Below are 18,144 nucleotides of genomic sequence, written 5' to 3' on the forward strand. Positions count from 1 at the left end.
TGGAGCCAAAATATTTTCAAAATTGGACATGAATGCAGGATACCACCAAATTGAATTAGATGAACAATCCAGGTACATTACAACATTTACAACTCATGCAGGACTGCGCAGGTACAAACGTCTCAACTTTGGAATTTCATCAGCTGCCGAAATTTTCCAAGAGACTGTCAGTGAATCACTTCAAGGTTTACAAGGTGTCAAGAATATGAGTGATGACATCATTGTATACGGTGAGACACAAGAGCAACATGATATGCGTCTAAGAAAAGTTATGGAACGACTGAGGGAGCGTAACATAACACTGAACCGACCGAAATGTGAATTCAACAAGCAAAAGCTATCATTTTTTGGATACATATTCTCTGCAGATGGCATATCAGCTGACCCAGCTAAAGTTCAATCAATCAAATCAGCAAAATGTCCAACAAATACAAGTGAAGTGAAAAGTTTTCTTGGGATGACAAATTACGTGTCTCGATTTATCAAAGATTACTCAACAATAACGCAACCAATTCGAATGCTGACACAAAAGAATATGGCTTGGAAGTGGGAATCAAAACAGCAACTAGCTTTTGAAAAGCTAAAAGAATCGCTTACTAGTGACACCGTTATGTCATATTACGATCAGAACAAGTCTACAGAAATTGTCGTCGATGCTAGCCCCGTTGGTCTCGGAGCTATCCTTTCCCAGGAAGGAAAAATCGTTGCGTATGCGAGCAGATCACTTACTCCGGTAGAACAACGTTACTCGCAAACAGAGAGAGAAGCTTTAGCCATTGTGTGGAGCTGTGAATATTTTCATTTGTACATATATGGATCTAAATTTACATTGGTTACTGATCACAAGCCGCTTGAAAGCATATTCAACAATCCTAAATCAAAACCGCCTGCAAGGATTGAAAGATGGCGATTGCGTTTACAAGCTTATGAATTTCAAGTCAGATACAAACGAGGAATCGACAATCCGGCTGACTATATGTCCAGACATCCAGATCAACAAACCAATGAATCTAAAGAAGAGAAAATAGGTGAAGAATTTGTCAACTTTGTTGCACAGTATGCAGTTCCGAAAACTGTTACTTTGAAGGAAATAGCAGAAGGAACGTTAAATGACGCAAACCTACAGAAGGCAATTCGTAGCCTTAGGACGGGGAAATGGCAAAATAAATCTGAAAACATGTCCATTCAATCATTTTTTAAACTAAGAAACGAGCTGTGCATTGGTAAATATGAAGACATAGAAATTCTTCTTAGAGGTTCTAGACTTGTGATTCCATCATCCTTACAGAGGAAAATAGTCGATATAGCTCACGAAGGACACCAAGGCATTGTTAAAACGAAACAGTTGCTGAGAGAAAAAGTTTGGTTTCCTGGAATCGACTTGATGGTGGAAACTCTCTGCAAATCTTGTATCCCCTGTCTAGCATCTGTTCCCACAAACAACATAGAACCTTTGAAAATGTCAAAGTTACCAGACAAACCATGGGAAGAAGTAAGTGTAGATTTTTGCGGTCCGTTTCCATCAGGGGAATATCTACTTGTGGTAATTGATGATTACTCAAGATATCCGGAGGTAGAAATTGTGTATTCCACTTCAGCTAAGTCAACAATGACAAAATTAGATAAGATCTTCTCAACTCATGGAATTCCGGAAATTGTAAAAACAGACAACGGTCCCCCTTTTCAAAGTCAAGAATTCAAGGAATTTTCGAAATACATGGGATTTACACACCGTAAAATTACACCGTTATGGCCGAGGGCAAACGGGGAAGTTGAAAGATTTATGCGGACTTTAGGAAAAGTAGTCAGAACATCAAATGCGGAAAATCATAATTGGAAACAGGATATCTTCCAATTTCTACGTAACTACCGAGCGACACCCCACTCAACAACAAAAGTCCCGCCTGCGAAAGCATTATTTGGGAGGAATATAAAAGTTCGACTTCCAGAGAATCCATGTTCAATGAAAAACAGGAAGACTGAAATACGGAAACAAGATGAAATGCGAAAACAACAGATGAAATATTATGCAGATAAAAGGAATAACGCCAAACAATCCCATTTGAAGGAAGGGGACAAAGTTATCATAAAGCAAAAGAAACACAATAAACTTTCTACGCCATATGAAATTGAGCCCTTAGAAATTATAGCCAAGAAGGGATCGATGATAACAGCGACAAACAACAACAAAACTGTTACCAGAAACTGGAGCTCATTTAAAGAAGTTAAACCAACAGAGCCGATTACTGATGACGTGGAAATAAACAAAGCCGAGCCGAACACACAAGATGTGGAGTCCTCAGATGACCCATCAAGCCAGCCGCAGCCGACTCCGCGCTATAACTTGAGACAACATATTAATCGTCCGAAATACCTTGATGATTATGTTGCAAAGTGAAAATAAACAAGTCGTGCGCTAAGAGGCATAATAATCCTCTGGCTTGTTCGTAGTAGTATAGTTTTGTGTATTGTGTCAATTAGATCCGTGAAAGTGTTTTGAGTGATTGATTTTCATGTTAAAACAAAACGAACATTTTATATACATTTTGGACCATATAAATATCAGTGACAATTTTATCTAAAAGACAATTAAATAAAATATTTATTTTTAATTTAAATCATAACAATCAATTTCATGATCAAGTTTTAAATTCAAAGGAAAGGAGGGATGTAATGTCCATTGAAACTATTCATACTGAAATCATTATCTGTAATTGAATCTGACAGTTAACCATAAAGTGCTTACCCTCTAATTACACAATGTTTATGTTTCTGAAACTAAAGCCAATATTGTTTATATTATGAATTGGAAAGCATGGGAAAGTTTTACTCTGTGTGAAAGTTTAGTCATAATAAATGTAGCATTAGAACCAATCAGATGTGTTGTGTTTTACCTCATAAATAGCAATTTTACAAGTCCAAAGTAATCTCATGGCGACACGGGGACGAATGGAGACGGTACGTTAGCTGGTAACAGAAGTGGAATCCCAATAAAAAAAAACCAGAAGAGATATTATGAAAAAACACGCCAGAAGTAGGAATTTTGTAGTAGGTCAGAAAGTTTTAGTGTTATTGCCCACAAGTACTTCGAAATTATTGGCGCTTTGGAAGGGTCCATATGAGGTGACAGAAAAGGCAAGTCCCGTTGATTTCAAGGTCAGACTGTCCAAAAAGAAACTGTTTATCACGTCAATATGCTGAGGAAATGGTTTGAGAGAGAGTCAGAGAAAAACAATAAGTCATAAATAATGGCATGCTTGAACGTTATTTCCAGTTTATCTAGCAATGATGTTCAGATAGAAGACGGCGTGGTGTCGGATAAAGTCCCGCCCCTTCAACAGACAGAATCGTCAGCTAACGTACAGTATTTAAAAGACCTCACCACAGAGCAAAGGGATCAGATTCAGAGGTTAGTGGAAGAATTTGGTGATATTTTTACAGATGTTCCTAAGAAATTACCTTTGACGAAACACTCGGTGAAAACGTCTACAGATGTGCCTATCCACCTGAAACTGTATCCGATTCCATATGCCTTACAAGACCAAGTGAAGCGGGAGTTACAGCAAATGATGGATCTTGGTATCATTGAGAAAACTGACAGTCCGTATTCAGCACCAGTCGTACTCATTAAGAAGAGTGACAAATCATTGAGAAGTTCATTCCAAATTTTGCTACTTTAGCACTTCCGCTTACAGACCTGACGAGCAAGATTGATTGATTGATTGTATGTTGTTAAACGTTCCTCTCGAGAATTTTTCACTCATATGAAGACGCCACCATTTGCACGTGGAGGGCTACAAATTTTGTCCTACGCTCGGCACACAGGGCCTTTGAGCAGTGAGGGATCTTTTTCGTGCCAGCACCTAATGCGAAACGGGGCCACGGTTTATACGGTCTCATCCGAAGAACGTCTCCACGTCCCACAGTGGGATTCGAATCCTGGACGTAAGGATTGACTTCTTACTTCGCGACTCAAGAGCAGACACTCTAACCACTGCGTCACGCGGGCGACCTGACGAGCAAGAAAACGCCTAGCAAAATCAAATGGACAAGCGAACTTGATCACTCTTTCCAAAAACTAAAAGGTAAGTTACTATCAGAACCATTCTTAGAAGTCCAGATTTCAGTAGATCATTCATTTTGCGCACAGATGTGCATACGGGGCAGGTGCGGTGCTAGAGCAAGACTTTGAAGACGGCAAGCATCCAATTTGTTTTCTTAGCAAAAATTTCAGTCCTGCGGAAAGAAATTATGCTTTAGTAGAAAAAGAGTGTTTCGCTATTCTGTGGGCAGTCCAGAGTCTCAGTGTATATTAAGAAGGTAAACCATTCAAAAGGTTATGTTCAGATGATGTGGCTGAGTAATTATCTGTGATTACTTTTGTTGCAGGTATATTGTGTATATAAAACTGTGTTGTAAATAGTCTGAGTTTGCTTATTTAATTTTCAGTTTGTAGGTTTGGTCGGACTAAATGGTCTTTAGTCTTATAAGGGGGAGGTATGTAACAAACTGAAATCCCCTTGGTTCACCCTTCCAGTAATTTGTAAAATAATCCTGTGGGGACCTCCTAAATTCCTTTAGTTCCCATGGTAACATAGCAGCCCTGTGGGGAGCCCCTCGTTTTACTTTAAATAGTAAGGTTAAAGCGTGCTCTGGATAGTACCCGGGAAAAACATCAGCCGATAGACGTGTTCGTCTAGTGCTACCAGGGGGCCTGTCCATAGAAAACCACATAGGTCTTGTGCATTGTTTTCATGCCTTAAAGTCTTTCTACAGAATGTTACAGAGTATGTAAACTATCGGGTACTGAAATTCTTTATGAGAGAGTAGCCATCTCCATGTTATGGTGTGTGACAGAGACCGTAGCGTGTGAGAGAACTATGCCGGCCCATACGACACATCTCTAAAACAGTTCTGTGAGTTATATCAGCAGGCGGTGACCCACGTTGAACATTTCATTATCTGAATTAAAGTCAGTATATGAACAAATCATTATGAAAGTTTGATTATTATTCTATTGTAAATTTGGAAATAATTATGAATATTTGTTTCATTGAAAGACTTTTCAAAGTGTAGAACCTGGCGTCGGACCATTGACTCTGGAACCCGAAAAGAACCGAGCGTGCAATGCAGCCCTTTTCAATAAACATAGTTCCGTGCATCCATAATAAAGGAAACTGGAAAATCTTTTCCTAAAGGATTTCCGCACTTACGAAAGGACCAGGGCAAACGGGACCAATTCATACCAAAGGGACATGCCCACCGACTGACGTGGACCAGGACCAACTAACAAAGACATTTTCAATTTATTTTATTTTGTACATTAATTTTTTTTGTTAATTTTCTTTGTTAAAATTTCTGTTTATTTTGTTCGTTAATTTTGTTATTAAATTTTGTTAATTTTTTTAAGTTTTTTTGATTTTTGTAAGTTTATCAGGGTGTATAACCCACACCCTCACAATACATGTATACATATATAACATATAAGCTCTTTGATATGCCTTTCTACGCATCTAATCCCTTGGAATGAATTCCACAATAATTTATTTATTTTACTTTTTTTTAAAGTTCTAATAACATTTTTGACATGCCTTACATGTGAATAAATTCGTAATAATTTATGTACTGGGATATTTCATTTATAATTTGTACTGAAACACTTTGACAAGTCCTTCCTGATATCCAACCCACAGCGTACCCTCATTTAGTGATAAGCTGACTGGAAGGTTCACTTGATTGTCTGTCATTAAGAACTTCAGAAACTCCCCGGCAGGACTCAGTAGATGGATCTGTTTGATGTTACGGTCAGTAACAAGGATGTTACAGAGGGAGTCACACACTACATCATTTGGTCTAAAGTCCTCTGTCAGGTTCTTTCCACGGTAGACAGACTTTATACGACCAGAGGGAGACATAATCACTAGTTCACCTGTACTGGTACTTGTATCATTCACAACACAGATATTACTGTTACTGTTTTGTGTGACTCTGAGTGGCAATATAAACAGTCTGGTCTGACCGTCCTTTTGGTATTCATACTCATGGATGACGTCACCTGTCACTGTGATGTGTCTCACCAGACGTCTGCTGTTTGACTCTAATTCGTAATCAGCTGATTCATTGTCTGCCAGTGTAACCAGAAGTCCACCGTCCACTGACTGACAGTTTCCTAATGGTTCCAGTGGATCTGTACTGATGACTGTGGAGACAGATCCTGATGGTGACAGACAGCTGATGGACTTGTTTCTGAAGTCGGTGAAAAAAACATCACCAGTATCAGTCACACAAATGGCATTAGTAGAAGAGACACTAAATCTGTGTTCTTGTATGCCTTGCAGATTGACTTTTTCTATATAATTTGAATCAAAGTCATATATGTAACATTGGTCTTCACTGATTGTCTCCAAAGTCTGTATTGCTTCATCTCTATATTGAAAGGAGTTTATTTGAGTCACACTTATATTATCTAAAGTTCTTCCAACCAAAGATTCAAGAATGTCATTATTGATTTGACCTTTGTAGAACCTGACTAAATGTTCACAGTTTGTGGTATGAACCTCCGATTCAGACAACTTTTTTGTCAGTTCTCTTTGGTTGTCAATCAAGTTGTAATCTGACATGGCGCTGTAGTTCTCCTCCATGAATTCCACTGTGTCGAAAATTTCTGTCTTCTTCTTCTTTAACTCAGATTTCATGTGGTTCAGTTGATCATTATTCTTAACCAAATTGTCTCTCAATGTTTGTTCATGACGTTTTTTGATTTTTGTCAACCTGGCCATTAGCTCATCACAGTGTTTTTGTAAATTTTTAATCTCAGTATCACACAATCCTTTATTTTCTGTGATTTGTTGTGGAATCTTCTCCATCTTTTCATCAATCCCTGGCAGATCCTCTTCCTTAATCTTCTTTAGAAATCTAAGCAAACCCCTCCTCCTTTCGGTAGCTGCCGTGGTCAGAGTTTTGCACTCATGATCTCTATGATCTGTTTTGGCACACTTGGCACAGATGAATTCATCACAGTCCTCACATATAATATCAATAGGTAATTCATGGGATTCACACATTTTAATGTGCACTAGAGGAGAGCCCAGTGAATATTCTTCCGAGTTATTTTCAGCCATGTTTGTCAGATGAAGCGACCTTGGTATTAAACAAAAAATTAGTGTAATAGAGTGTGCATGTTCGATAGCTATCCGATTGTAAAGTTGGACTTTAAATTTATCAAAAGACAGGTGGACGCTCAATGATTTGTAAAGAAACAGATGTCCACTGGTGCATTGAATTGAACAAAAAAAAATGATACAAGTTCAAGTATATATACGATATGAAGTTTCTTCTCCACAAGGAATTGTTCAGAAGGAAATGGTCAATTTCAAGCAAACTTTTCATAATTAATTCAGATTTAACGAAATAGAAAATTTATTTAATTTTGTTCAAATGAGATAGCACAATGTACCCTTTTCTGAGTAGAGGCATTTTGATATTGGGAAAATTAATTGGCATCAATTATTTCCCTTGGCTAGGTTCCTTTATTGAAAAGTAGTGGGATCAAGCTCCAGTCATATCAAACCTAATTCAATAAAATATGAGTGGCAATTTCTCTTTTGCCAATGGCTTACATTTGAAGGGAAAGCACATCTTCCAGGATGGTCAGTTTTTCGAAAGCTGAGGAAAAGTCTTTATTTGAAGCCTTACATAAACATCATTACAAATTTACAAATTGCAACCATCAAGGTCTGCAATTTGTAATTATTTACTTGGAAATGGCACCAAAAACTTTAACTTTAACTCAACGGAAAATATAATTCATAGATACAGCATCTAGAGCAAGCCTGGTAGTGTGCATCCTTAAACAGTATCAATCATGCAAATTTGGTCAACATAGGAGTCTTTACTTGGAAATAGGACCTGCATCAAAAAATTTAATTTATCTGTTCACTCAACCAGAATATGTAGGTCAGATTCAGAATCTGAAGCAAGAATGGAAGAGTACATTCTTGCTCATAGTTACTTGGAAATGGGGCCTGTACCAAAAACTTTGACATGTTCACTCAACTGGAAAATGTAGGTCTGAATTCTGCAACCAAAACAAGCTTGGTAATTTGCTACCTTAAATGTACATGTATCATCCATGGAAGTTTGGTCAATATATAGGACTTTTAGGTACTTTTCCATTACATGTGTGTGAATGAAAAACTGGGAGAATTCAGAAAATACAGTATCATTTCTTAAATAAAACTATGACTGGGCTAATTCAAAAGGGAGCAAAATTGTCTGCAAGTGTAAAAGGGCAAAAATAACACAGGAAAAATAATCCTGTATGCATTTCCTTTTAGTAATCACTATCTCTCTTCTGTCAATTGCACTATTCATACATTCGTATACGATCTTTTCATGAATTTACAATATCATTATATGGCATATGAATGGCAAATCATGTTCAAAAACTGAAATCTTATTTCAATTGATTGCTATGCATTTTAAATTAGTGTCTGTGTTGAAAATAATTGAAGACTAATCGTCAGAAATGGTCAAAATGATACTTGGAAAGCATATAGAACTGCAAAGTTGGTCAGGCAAATATACATAAAACACATGGGTCTGATACATGTACATTAAATACGTCTTTATTTATTGTTTTCCACATAAGACATATCTTTGAAAAAAGGGTTTTGCATAAAAAAAAAAAAACTTCCAACAGAATATTTTTTACTATATGTAGTACTTCATAGTCATCTTCTTAACAATTTTTCTAAACCTGTGTTTTTGATCAGCAATGTTCCAGTCTGTACAAAATCTCAACAGTTCATTCCTTCAATACCATAACATCAGCATTGTATCATAACACAAACAGGACGTCTCCATAGCAGTAAAATATTCTGGAGAGGGACGTTAAACAGTATACAATCAATCAATCAATCAATAACACAAACTGATTTAAATTGTCTCTCTTATTTTTATAACATCCACTGATCTTTCACCTGTCTAATACTAACAAAGGAATATAGCCAAGGCACGTCATTTCCAAGTTCTATTTATAAAATTCTTAAGAGTTGTCAATGGGGAATCCAAAAACATTATCGGTGCCTGCATCCCGATTTCTGTCGTATGTGTCTCCATCTTCACAGGCATAGGCCTGTAGAGGGTGTTTTGGAAGCCAAGCAACCGTAAACGTAGAAACACGTAATCTCTGTGATTTTCTCCCCTGTAAAATAAAAGAAGATCCATTACTTACTGACTATTCATCTTTTTATTTCAAAGTAAAGAACAAGCTGCAAAAATGTAATTTAAATGAACAGGGTTCTGGTTTCAGAAAGCTACTGTCTGTCTGTTTTACCTGGCCAAGGAGTGTCTCAGCCTGATCATTTTGTGTTCAGACAACTGTAATATACCTCCCTCATTAGACCCAGGATGGAGACTCTTCACCCTGAGCTGTGATTCGAGGGCACCTGTCACTCGAGTTAGCGGGTCAGCTAAGCGTATGTGGGAGTCTCTAACCTTTTACCATTCATCATTTACAAGATTCTAAACTCCTTATTACAGAAAAAAACATTATTCATCACATCCAGTAGACAAATAAGCAGTAAAATCATATAGGCTTATCTCTAAATAATTTTAGCCGGACTTAATAATGTTCAAATGTTTTGACTGACTCCAATAACTAAAGAACAGAGGATTTAGATCTTTAATTGTTTGTATTACTATTAGCATTATAATGAAAAGGATTTTATTTTTTAAAAAAATCAATTTCAAAAGTGAAAAGATCCTGTCTCAAGAGTTAAAGAAAATCAAAAAATCTATATCAAAGCAAAGAAAGTTTATTTCGTTTTAATATCTTTGATGCTCCCTTTCATTTTCTTAATGTTTGGCAATGCCGTTCATTGTGACATCACAGCTGATTGGTTGAGAGATATCATTTAAACAATTGTGAAATTGAAAATCGTAAAAAATGGATATTATAAAGAATCTTTCGGAATAAATTATTTACTTTCAACTCTTTAGCAAGAAGCATTGATTTTCATTTTTAGAACACTCTTCAAGACATCTAGATGAAGTTTTGCAACGCCTTTGATATATTCCAACATATAAAAGTATCACTTTCAAATTATCAATGTTGTTCAATGAATAAATTACTATATTGCACTGTTGAAAATGTAATGAGTGGCATAAAGCCATTTCAGGTTTTACAAAATATCTTTGTGTAATTAAGAAAGAACAAGCTAGAATTTTAGGGTGGAATGGGACTAATTTCTCATAAAACATTAGCATGAAACCAAGATTTTTTTTTGCTTTGAAAATACATTCTGTTTGAGATTACCACATGCAAATATGTAATTTAGGCAAAATGGAAAAAAAATAATTTTAAAAAGTTATCTTAAGACTAAAATCGGGAAAATGTTTTTGTAGTTAATCTAACTTTATCTAGAGAGTTTCTGAAACTTAAAACATGTAACAGTTTAATCCATCATGAAAATAACTCCTCGTATTGCGAAATAATGAACCTATGCTTGTAGATTATTGCCTCTGTAATATCTGTACTCCCCCAGTTTCTCTCTGTAATGTTAAACCGAGTCGACATTAGACTCAATCTCAGTAATACCTTAGTTAGTCTCTATAATATTTTTGATAACCTATTTCAACGTCAAAACTAGAGGTACTGTGTGCAATGAGCTCACTAAATGATACCCCCGCCTCCTAAATGAATATTATGGCAGTATCCATATTTTGCTATTGGACACCCAAAATATATGTCAGATCAAAAAGTAAGAAAGAAGGTGCACAATGGCAGTTTAGATTCTCTGAAAGTCACATCAAATTTCATTCAATGAAATATATAAGAGGAGTTGCGGATAAGAAGTGGGTACCCCAAAGAGTAAGAAAACACCTTTAACAATCACAACTGAGGGACCAAATACATGGACTTAAAAAAATTGTGACATGTAATGAATACAAAAAAGGAGTAAAGTAAATGTACTAATTATATTGAAAATAGTCAACAAAAGCAATCACGACAAAATAAACAACAATAACTATCCTAACTAAGGGAAAAAATTACTAGGTACAAAGAAATTAGCCATCTACAGCAATCAAAACAGAGGGGTCGAATGAACATGATGTATTGTAAGTAGTCATACACAATAATTACAACAAAGGCGTCAAATTTATAGGTGTATGTGTGGGGGGACACCTTCATCAAAAACAACAGAGAGTCAAATGTATAGGATGCAAAGTAAATAGACACATCGTCATACAATGGAAACAAATATACAGGATACTAAAAAAATTCACCTACAAAGACTTGTCAAATGTAGAGGGTAGAAAGGGGAATGACAACTCTCTCAGTACGAGTAAAATATACTGGGTACAAAAATGTATAAATGTAGGACAGTGTATTAGTAGTAGAAGCCAGAATGTGTCACAATATTGTCGAGAAGGGGTCTCAAGCATACAAATATCTAAACATACACGTTCTGTATAAACACTGAAACCTATGCAGTCTGCCTCCCTATAAATTCTGCCCTTTATTTTCATTCCCATTTATCTCTGTTCATGTGCAAACCTCCGTCTATTCCAAAACAACTTTATATTATACGACCGCATGTCAGATTATACAGGACTCACTGTATCAAATAATAGGATCTAAATCTATTATGTTATAATCGGAGTTTTATGAAGAGACTTTCTTTTACATTCGACAGCTGACTTTTACATTTTAGTAATTGGAGTTAGTCTATGTTTAAACTGTAGAAGTCAGTCGTCGATTGTAAAACTAAGCCTCTTCATAAAACTCCATCAATGAATATTACTTTCAATTAAGATCAAAATATGCATTGGTTATCTTTGATTTAGATCTACGCTTAAATGGTCAGCTTCATCAATAAGCCAGTAGTCCACACATCGCCAAAACCATCGTGAAGAAGGCGGACACTTGCCAGCGTCAGGCGTCCAGTATACAAGCCTTAAGATCGGGGGACAGTGTTCTGACGTTGTGGAAACCTTCACTAATGCCCCACTGACCAGTGACCTTGAGGGCCCAGAAGAAAACCCGTTAGCTGTCAGGAGTAACGAGGTGTACTTCTCCTCACACAAACATATGGTAAGGATATTGTGTACAATAAACCTAGTTAAAACTCAGTATAATAAGTGTGAAACCATGGGGGTTAATGTTCATGAGCAATCAAAATTTTATAGATTTGGGGGTCCTGATGTAATGGCTAACTACTTTACTGAATAAGTGTGTTGACAAAATAATTGTTCATTTCTATGTTAATTGATGGATAAGGCTGATCAACACATATGAAATCCATGAAAATTGGTCCGCCATGCACATGGATGATTCCAAAGTTTATGATATGGTCCATAACTGTTTATGCTATTCTTTTCCGTCGTTGTGATCTTGCATTTACATGTATCTTGAGATATTTTGTGATAATTTTGATATGTTTTGACAGTTTGTGGGAGTGTATGATTTTGTTTCATTTCCGGGTAAACATGGCCGACTAGAACTTCCGTTTCAGGCAGGGGAGAGAATCCTTGTGTATGGGGAGGAAAAGTGAATGGATTTTACTATGGAGAGGTAAGATTTCTGTACATATTCTATCACAAATGACTTGTATTTTTACACATCATAAAGAACAGCAAAATCTAAGTGTTGGAAATATTGCCCATGAAATTTTAATTATATATTTCATTGATACGATTTCATAAGAATGACTTGAGTGCAATAACAGAAAAATATGAATTTATACACTAAAGCACAAATATACTGTTTATATCAAAGCAAGCCTCATTTATCTGCAGATATCCAGATTTCTGAAATATTTGGTGCATATATTAATATGAATATCCAGTGAAGCTTCACTTTTTTAAATTGAGTTCAGGTTTTCTTTTTTGCATTTTATGAATGTAAATTGGAAAACTATACCGTAGATAAATTTTATTTATTTGCATTGATACTTCAACCAAACCTGTCAAGCAGTATTGTAGTATTTCTACTTTGTATTTAGATCAATGGACGTCGAGGGTTGGTGCCTGGTTTTTTTTATAGAAGAAATACCCCATACTTTAACAGACAACTCCTAGGTAACTATAACCTACATTCCTTACTGATGGCTGCATAAAATAGTAATGGGGCCCCTGGACCTTTTTAATGAATTTATTATGTGTGTCTTTTCAGTGTCAAGCTTACCACTGTCAGAAGGTTGTGACAGTTTCTATGCAATAATCAACCAATCCATTTACAAACAATTCATGTCCGCACCATTGAGCTATGATTTCTCACTTCTCATTAGAACTTTTTCTTCAGTGCTTTGCACAGTGCAGTCTCCAGTACTTATTAGAGCTCCATCCCACATGCAATGTGTAGGACACCTTTTCATATAATGTATTTTTTAAAGTATACATGCAAGTTTGCAATATACATGTATCTATGAAGTATAATTTATATTTTTATACTTTTCAAACATATTTTTGTTGACTGTAAATTTATATAACATCTGCAAACCAAAGTCAATCATTATATGTAAGCAAAACTGATAAATGTCTTCCATTTAATATGTACAAAATGATATTAATGACATACATTGTAGCACATCTGCTATTTAAGGACTGATTTTTCAGCAGCATTTCTCATGAATTATGAATTCACACTATTTATTTCCCCACCTGATGGCATTTAGCTGTACAAACATGTACATGAATTTCAAGGGCACCTGATGTAAAGATTATCAAAGACAGACTTTGTTAATGCTTTAGTATTGAGTCCTCACATTATGGCATTTATTTCTTGTTATTTCTATGAAGAATACTAGTATTTAATACAATAAAGTATTTAAAACCATTTCCCCCCTTTTTCTGTTGTTTTGTATGATACAGATCCACATGAATTCATCTTTTCTGGTCATTGTTCTCTGTGGTATTTTATGCAGGTAGACTGATCTACCCTTAGATCCAAAATAAAATAGCTGAAGAACATTTAAGAAATCACCTCTAGTCAGTATTTCCATTTCATTGTGAAATAAAATTGTAGATTTAGACTTTAGAATTGTAGACATAGACATACGGTTAGATCCAAAATAAAAAAGCTGAAAAACATTTAAGTAATCACTGTCTAGTTAGTACATATGTTTTTCCATTTCATTGTGAAATAAAATTGTAAATTTAGACTTTAAAATTGTAGACATAGATTTAAATAACAGATGACTCCCATGATAATTTCAGTAGTCCTCGCCCACTGACGTCAAACATACAGGCAAGCGCACGAGATTTACATGCATATTCAGCCTCTTTAGAGACAGATGTGCACGAGATTTGCTTGCACATTAAGCCTGCTTAGCTCATGATCTATCGACCTGCTTAATTTATATTCCGGTACAATTATCAAGAAATCAACTCCGCTAACTTTCAAAGAGTTTTCACAGAGAAAAAAAAATTAGAAATGGAAATATGAGATAAAATAACCCTTCATAATAACTTGGTTTTAATTTATTGCAGATTTTTACAAGCCTCATGTGTTTTTGCATTTGACTCAATACTGTATCACTTTATTATAAGCAAGGGTATACCGTATAAGAATGAGTTTTAGCAAGGATTCAAATCTGGAATTATTAGCGAGGGTGTCGAGAATGTTGATAAAAATCGAGTGCGTTTTATCTGAAATTCTTCTTTAGTTGCAATCTAAAATTGCTAAAATTAAGTATACATATCGCTAAAAATAGAATACATTGTAACGTTAGAGCAAGGATTCAAATTTGGAATCATTAGCGAGGGTGCCGAGATTGCTAAAATGGAAAATCGATAAAAATCAATTGCGTTTTATTTGAAATTAGCATCTTTAGTGTGCATTCTAAAATCAAAACTCACTAAATATAAAATAACAATGACAATGACAATGATTTATTCTCTTAAATGTACAAATATACATTGTAGAGATTAGGTAGGAAAATGTACAAACACATACAAAAAATATTATACATGCATTATAAACAGTACAAAGTATCATGTTCAAGTTCATGTCAATTATTTTCATCTATAATTTGTTTGACAATTAATAAAAATTTACATAATTTTTTCAATGCTGAACAATTTGTTGTTGTAAAAAGTTGCTTAAATTTCTCTATATTTGGTCTACATGTGAAAGAGTTTGAAATATATTTTAACCTAGCCTCTTTAATTTCTTTTTGTGTGCATTCAAAAACATAGTGGAATTCATCACCAATCTTATGAAAATCACATAAAGTACAAATTCTTTGTTCTCTTGGAATACCAAACCATCTCCCAGTTTCAATAGGGAGTTTAAAGTTGCTACATCTAAATTCACATAACAAAATTGAAAATTTTCTAGGTAAATTATCGAGATATCTTTCTGGTTCTAGTATTTTTTTATAAATACGATAATTTACACCCTTTGATGAGTTAAAAACATTACTTTGCCAGTTTTGGATATTTTGGTCAACAAGTATTCTTTTTACTTCATTTTTTACCCATGCTATATTGTACATTTGTTGTGTTGTCCATAAATAAGATAATCCACAATCATCTAAAATATTTTTAACATAGTTAACCCAAGGCAAATTATGCTTTGAAGCTAGAACATACATTTTTGTAGCAAAGAACTTTATTCGGTAATAACCAATATTTGCCCCCCGAATCAAACTTTGATGGAGATATATTTAATTAAGTTTTTAAACAGGGAAGTATATGCTGACTTCAAAGCACTGAATATTTTCATAAGTAATGACGCCATATGTACGTAATGACGTCATAAACATGGCGTAAATTTCAGTTTTTTATGAATTTTACAGAAAAATGTACATATGTCGTCGATATTTTGAGTAAAAGTCACCGAGCGCATGTGTGTTCAAGATCAATATTTTGATATAATGTGTAGAATGATAATATCAATGAAATATGTCAATATTGTTCCTGAACAAACTTGCGCTCTATAAATTTTAAAGCTTAAATTGTTGAAATTTTGTCCATTTTGTCCTCTTTCTGAAAAAGAATATAAAATCGGACTAGTTTGTGACGTCATAAAAACAAAAATTGTGAATATACTGCTTTGACACTTTAATAATTTCTGTTAGTTTATATTTCTCATACAATTTATTGAATTCAGCACATTTCAGGGAGTTTTCAAAATTTGACTTTTGTGGGGGCAAATATATGCAATATACCGCATATAGTTCTTTATCCATCGTTTGAGAAAAATGTAGTTTTGCCCAAAAAGAAATCATTCTCACCTTAATATTAATGATTAGTGGGAATCTGCCAAGTTCCCCATACACCATGTAGTTTGACGTTTTTGTGTTCAAACCTAGTATAAATTTACAATATTTTAAGTGAATTTTTCGATTAAAGTATTTTTTGTAAATCCCCATATTTCACATCCATATAATGGTTGTACAATTCTGTCAAACAAATCTATCTGACAATCCATAGAAAGATTATGTTGTTTACATTTTGATATCACTCCATACATAGCTTTTACAGATTTATTGTATTGTTCTTTTATATTTTGATTAAAAGAACCTGATTTTGAAAAATATATTCCTAAGTACTTATAACTATCAACAATCTCTAAACTTAAACCATAATATGTAAAATATAAATCTTGTTTTATTCGACCTCTTCCAAAAATCATTATTTTTGTTTTGTCAACATTCACTTTTAACCGCCATTTTATACAATACAGTGGACCTTCAGATATCCAGACGCCAGATATCCGGATGCTTCACTATCCAGACGATTTTTCATCGGAACGAAATTTTTAAATGTTATTTTGTCTTGTTTAACTGGTGATTCAGATATCCGGATTATTCACATATCCGGACAAATTAAATAGGATCCAAAGCGTCCGGATAAATTAGGGTCCACTGTATTCATGAAACTAATTCAACATATTTTGTAATGACTCAGAGTTTTTAGCAAATAAAACAGTGTCATCAGCATACAGCAGAGCAAAAAGCTTAATATACACATAAAGTTCATTCTCAATCATTTCAGATATTTTCTCTAAACCAGTTATATCATTCATGGTGAGGAATGATTCTAAATAATTCTAAATCATTTAAATAGAGCGAGAACAAAAAAAGGGGATAAATTTTCACCCTGTCTTACACCAAGTTGACAAGGAAAAGTATCTGAAAGAACACCATTTACTCTTATTTTTGCCTTGATACCCTCATACATTTTCTTGATTATTCTAAAACATTTTCCATCTATATTACAATCAAATAGTATTTTGTTCCAGAGTCCTATTCTCCATACAGAATCAAAAGCTTTTTCAAAATCAATAAAGGCACAATAAATTCTTTTTTTTTTTATCTTTTTGAATATTTCGATGATTGTATGCAAAGTAAATATGTGATCAGTTGTACCATAATTTTTTCGAAATCCAGCTTGGTTTTCTTGTATTATTTTGAATTCTGAATATCTACTAAGTCTATTATTTAAAATGGATGTAAATAGCTTTCCAATACAACTAATTAAAGTTATTGGGCGATAATTTTTGGGTTCAGTATCATCACCTTTATTCTTATAGATAGGAATTATTTCACCAGACAACCAATTGGAGGGGAAACAACCACTGTCAAGAATTTTGTTGAATATTTTTTGATAGAGGGGCACCATTATGTTGCATGAACTTTTAATATATTCATTGTATATGTCATCACTTCCACATGATTTGTTTCTTTTTAGACTTTTTATACTTTGCATTATTTCATCACAAGTTATCGATTCATTTATAGACTCATTACACTGTAAATTAGAAAGAATATCTATATCCTCATTCGATAAAACATAGTCAGGTATTTCATTATCTTTTTCCATATTTAAATCTTTAAAAAAATCATATAATTCCTCAGCAGATGCATTTACATTTTTTTCTATTTTTTTTTGCCCAGAGTTTATTATTTTCCAATATTCTTTCGGGTTTGTTGATTTTAGTTTTTTCAATTTTTCTTTCGTTTGATTTTTATGGTTATTTACACACATATTCAACAATATTTTATATATTTTTTCTTTACTATACATATCGTCTTTGAGATCTTTACTTCTATTTATCTGGTAGCGTTTTTTAGCCTTACGAAATGTTTGTCGTGCGTTGTAACATTCTATTGTAAACCATGGTAGGTGAAAATC

General features: G+C 34.3%; 1 protein-coding gene and 1 long non-coding RNA gene across 13 annotated transcripts in view; one reads left to right on the forward strand and one right to left on the reverse strand.

The window, feature by feature from the left end:
- LOC134276809 (rootletin-like) overlaps positions 1-13,844 on the forward strand; it is a 153,772-nt gene extending 139,928 nt beyond the window's left edge. For 8 of the 12 annotated variants that reach the window (XM_062759091.1, XM_062759092.1, XM_062759093.1 and 5 more), the window contains 2 exons: positions 13,008-13,083; positions 13,178-13,844. In XM_062759091.1, the coding sequence (XP_062615075.1) occupies positions 13,008-13,083; positions 13,178-13,383 (282 nt within the window). In that variant the 3' untranslated portion in view covers positions 13,384-13,844. Of the gene's footprint in view, positions 1-12,452; positions 12,573-13,007; positions 13,084-13,177 lie in introns of those variants that run through there. The other 4 variants (XM_062759095.1, XM_062759096.1, XM_062759097.1 and 1 more) reach the window with 4 other exon arrangements.
- Positions 1-18,144, reverse strand: part of LOC134276812 (uncharacterized) — a 34,997-nt gene that overhangs the window by 5,875 nt on the left and 10,978 nt on the right. The window contains exon 2 of the long non-coding RNA XR_009994122.1: positions 13,562-13,665. This is a non-coding gene — a long non-coding RNA (uncharacterized LOC134276812). The remainder of the gene's footprint in view (positions 1-13,561; positions 13,666-18,144) is intronic.

Source organism: Saccostrea cucullata, unplaced genomic scaffold, assembly GCF_032062105.1.
Source record: "Saccostrea cucullata isolate Sc308-1 unplaced genomic scaffold, CSIRO_AGI_Scuc_v1 ctg476, whole genome shotgun sequence".
Lineage (NCBI taxonomy): Eukaryota > Metazoa > Mollusca > Bivalvia > Ostreida > Ostreidae > Saccostrea > Saccostrea cuccullata.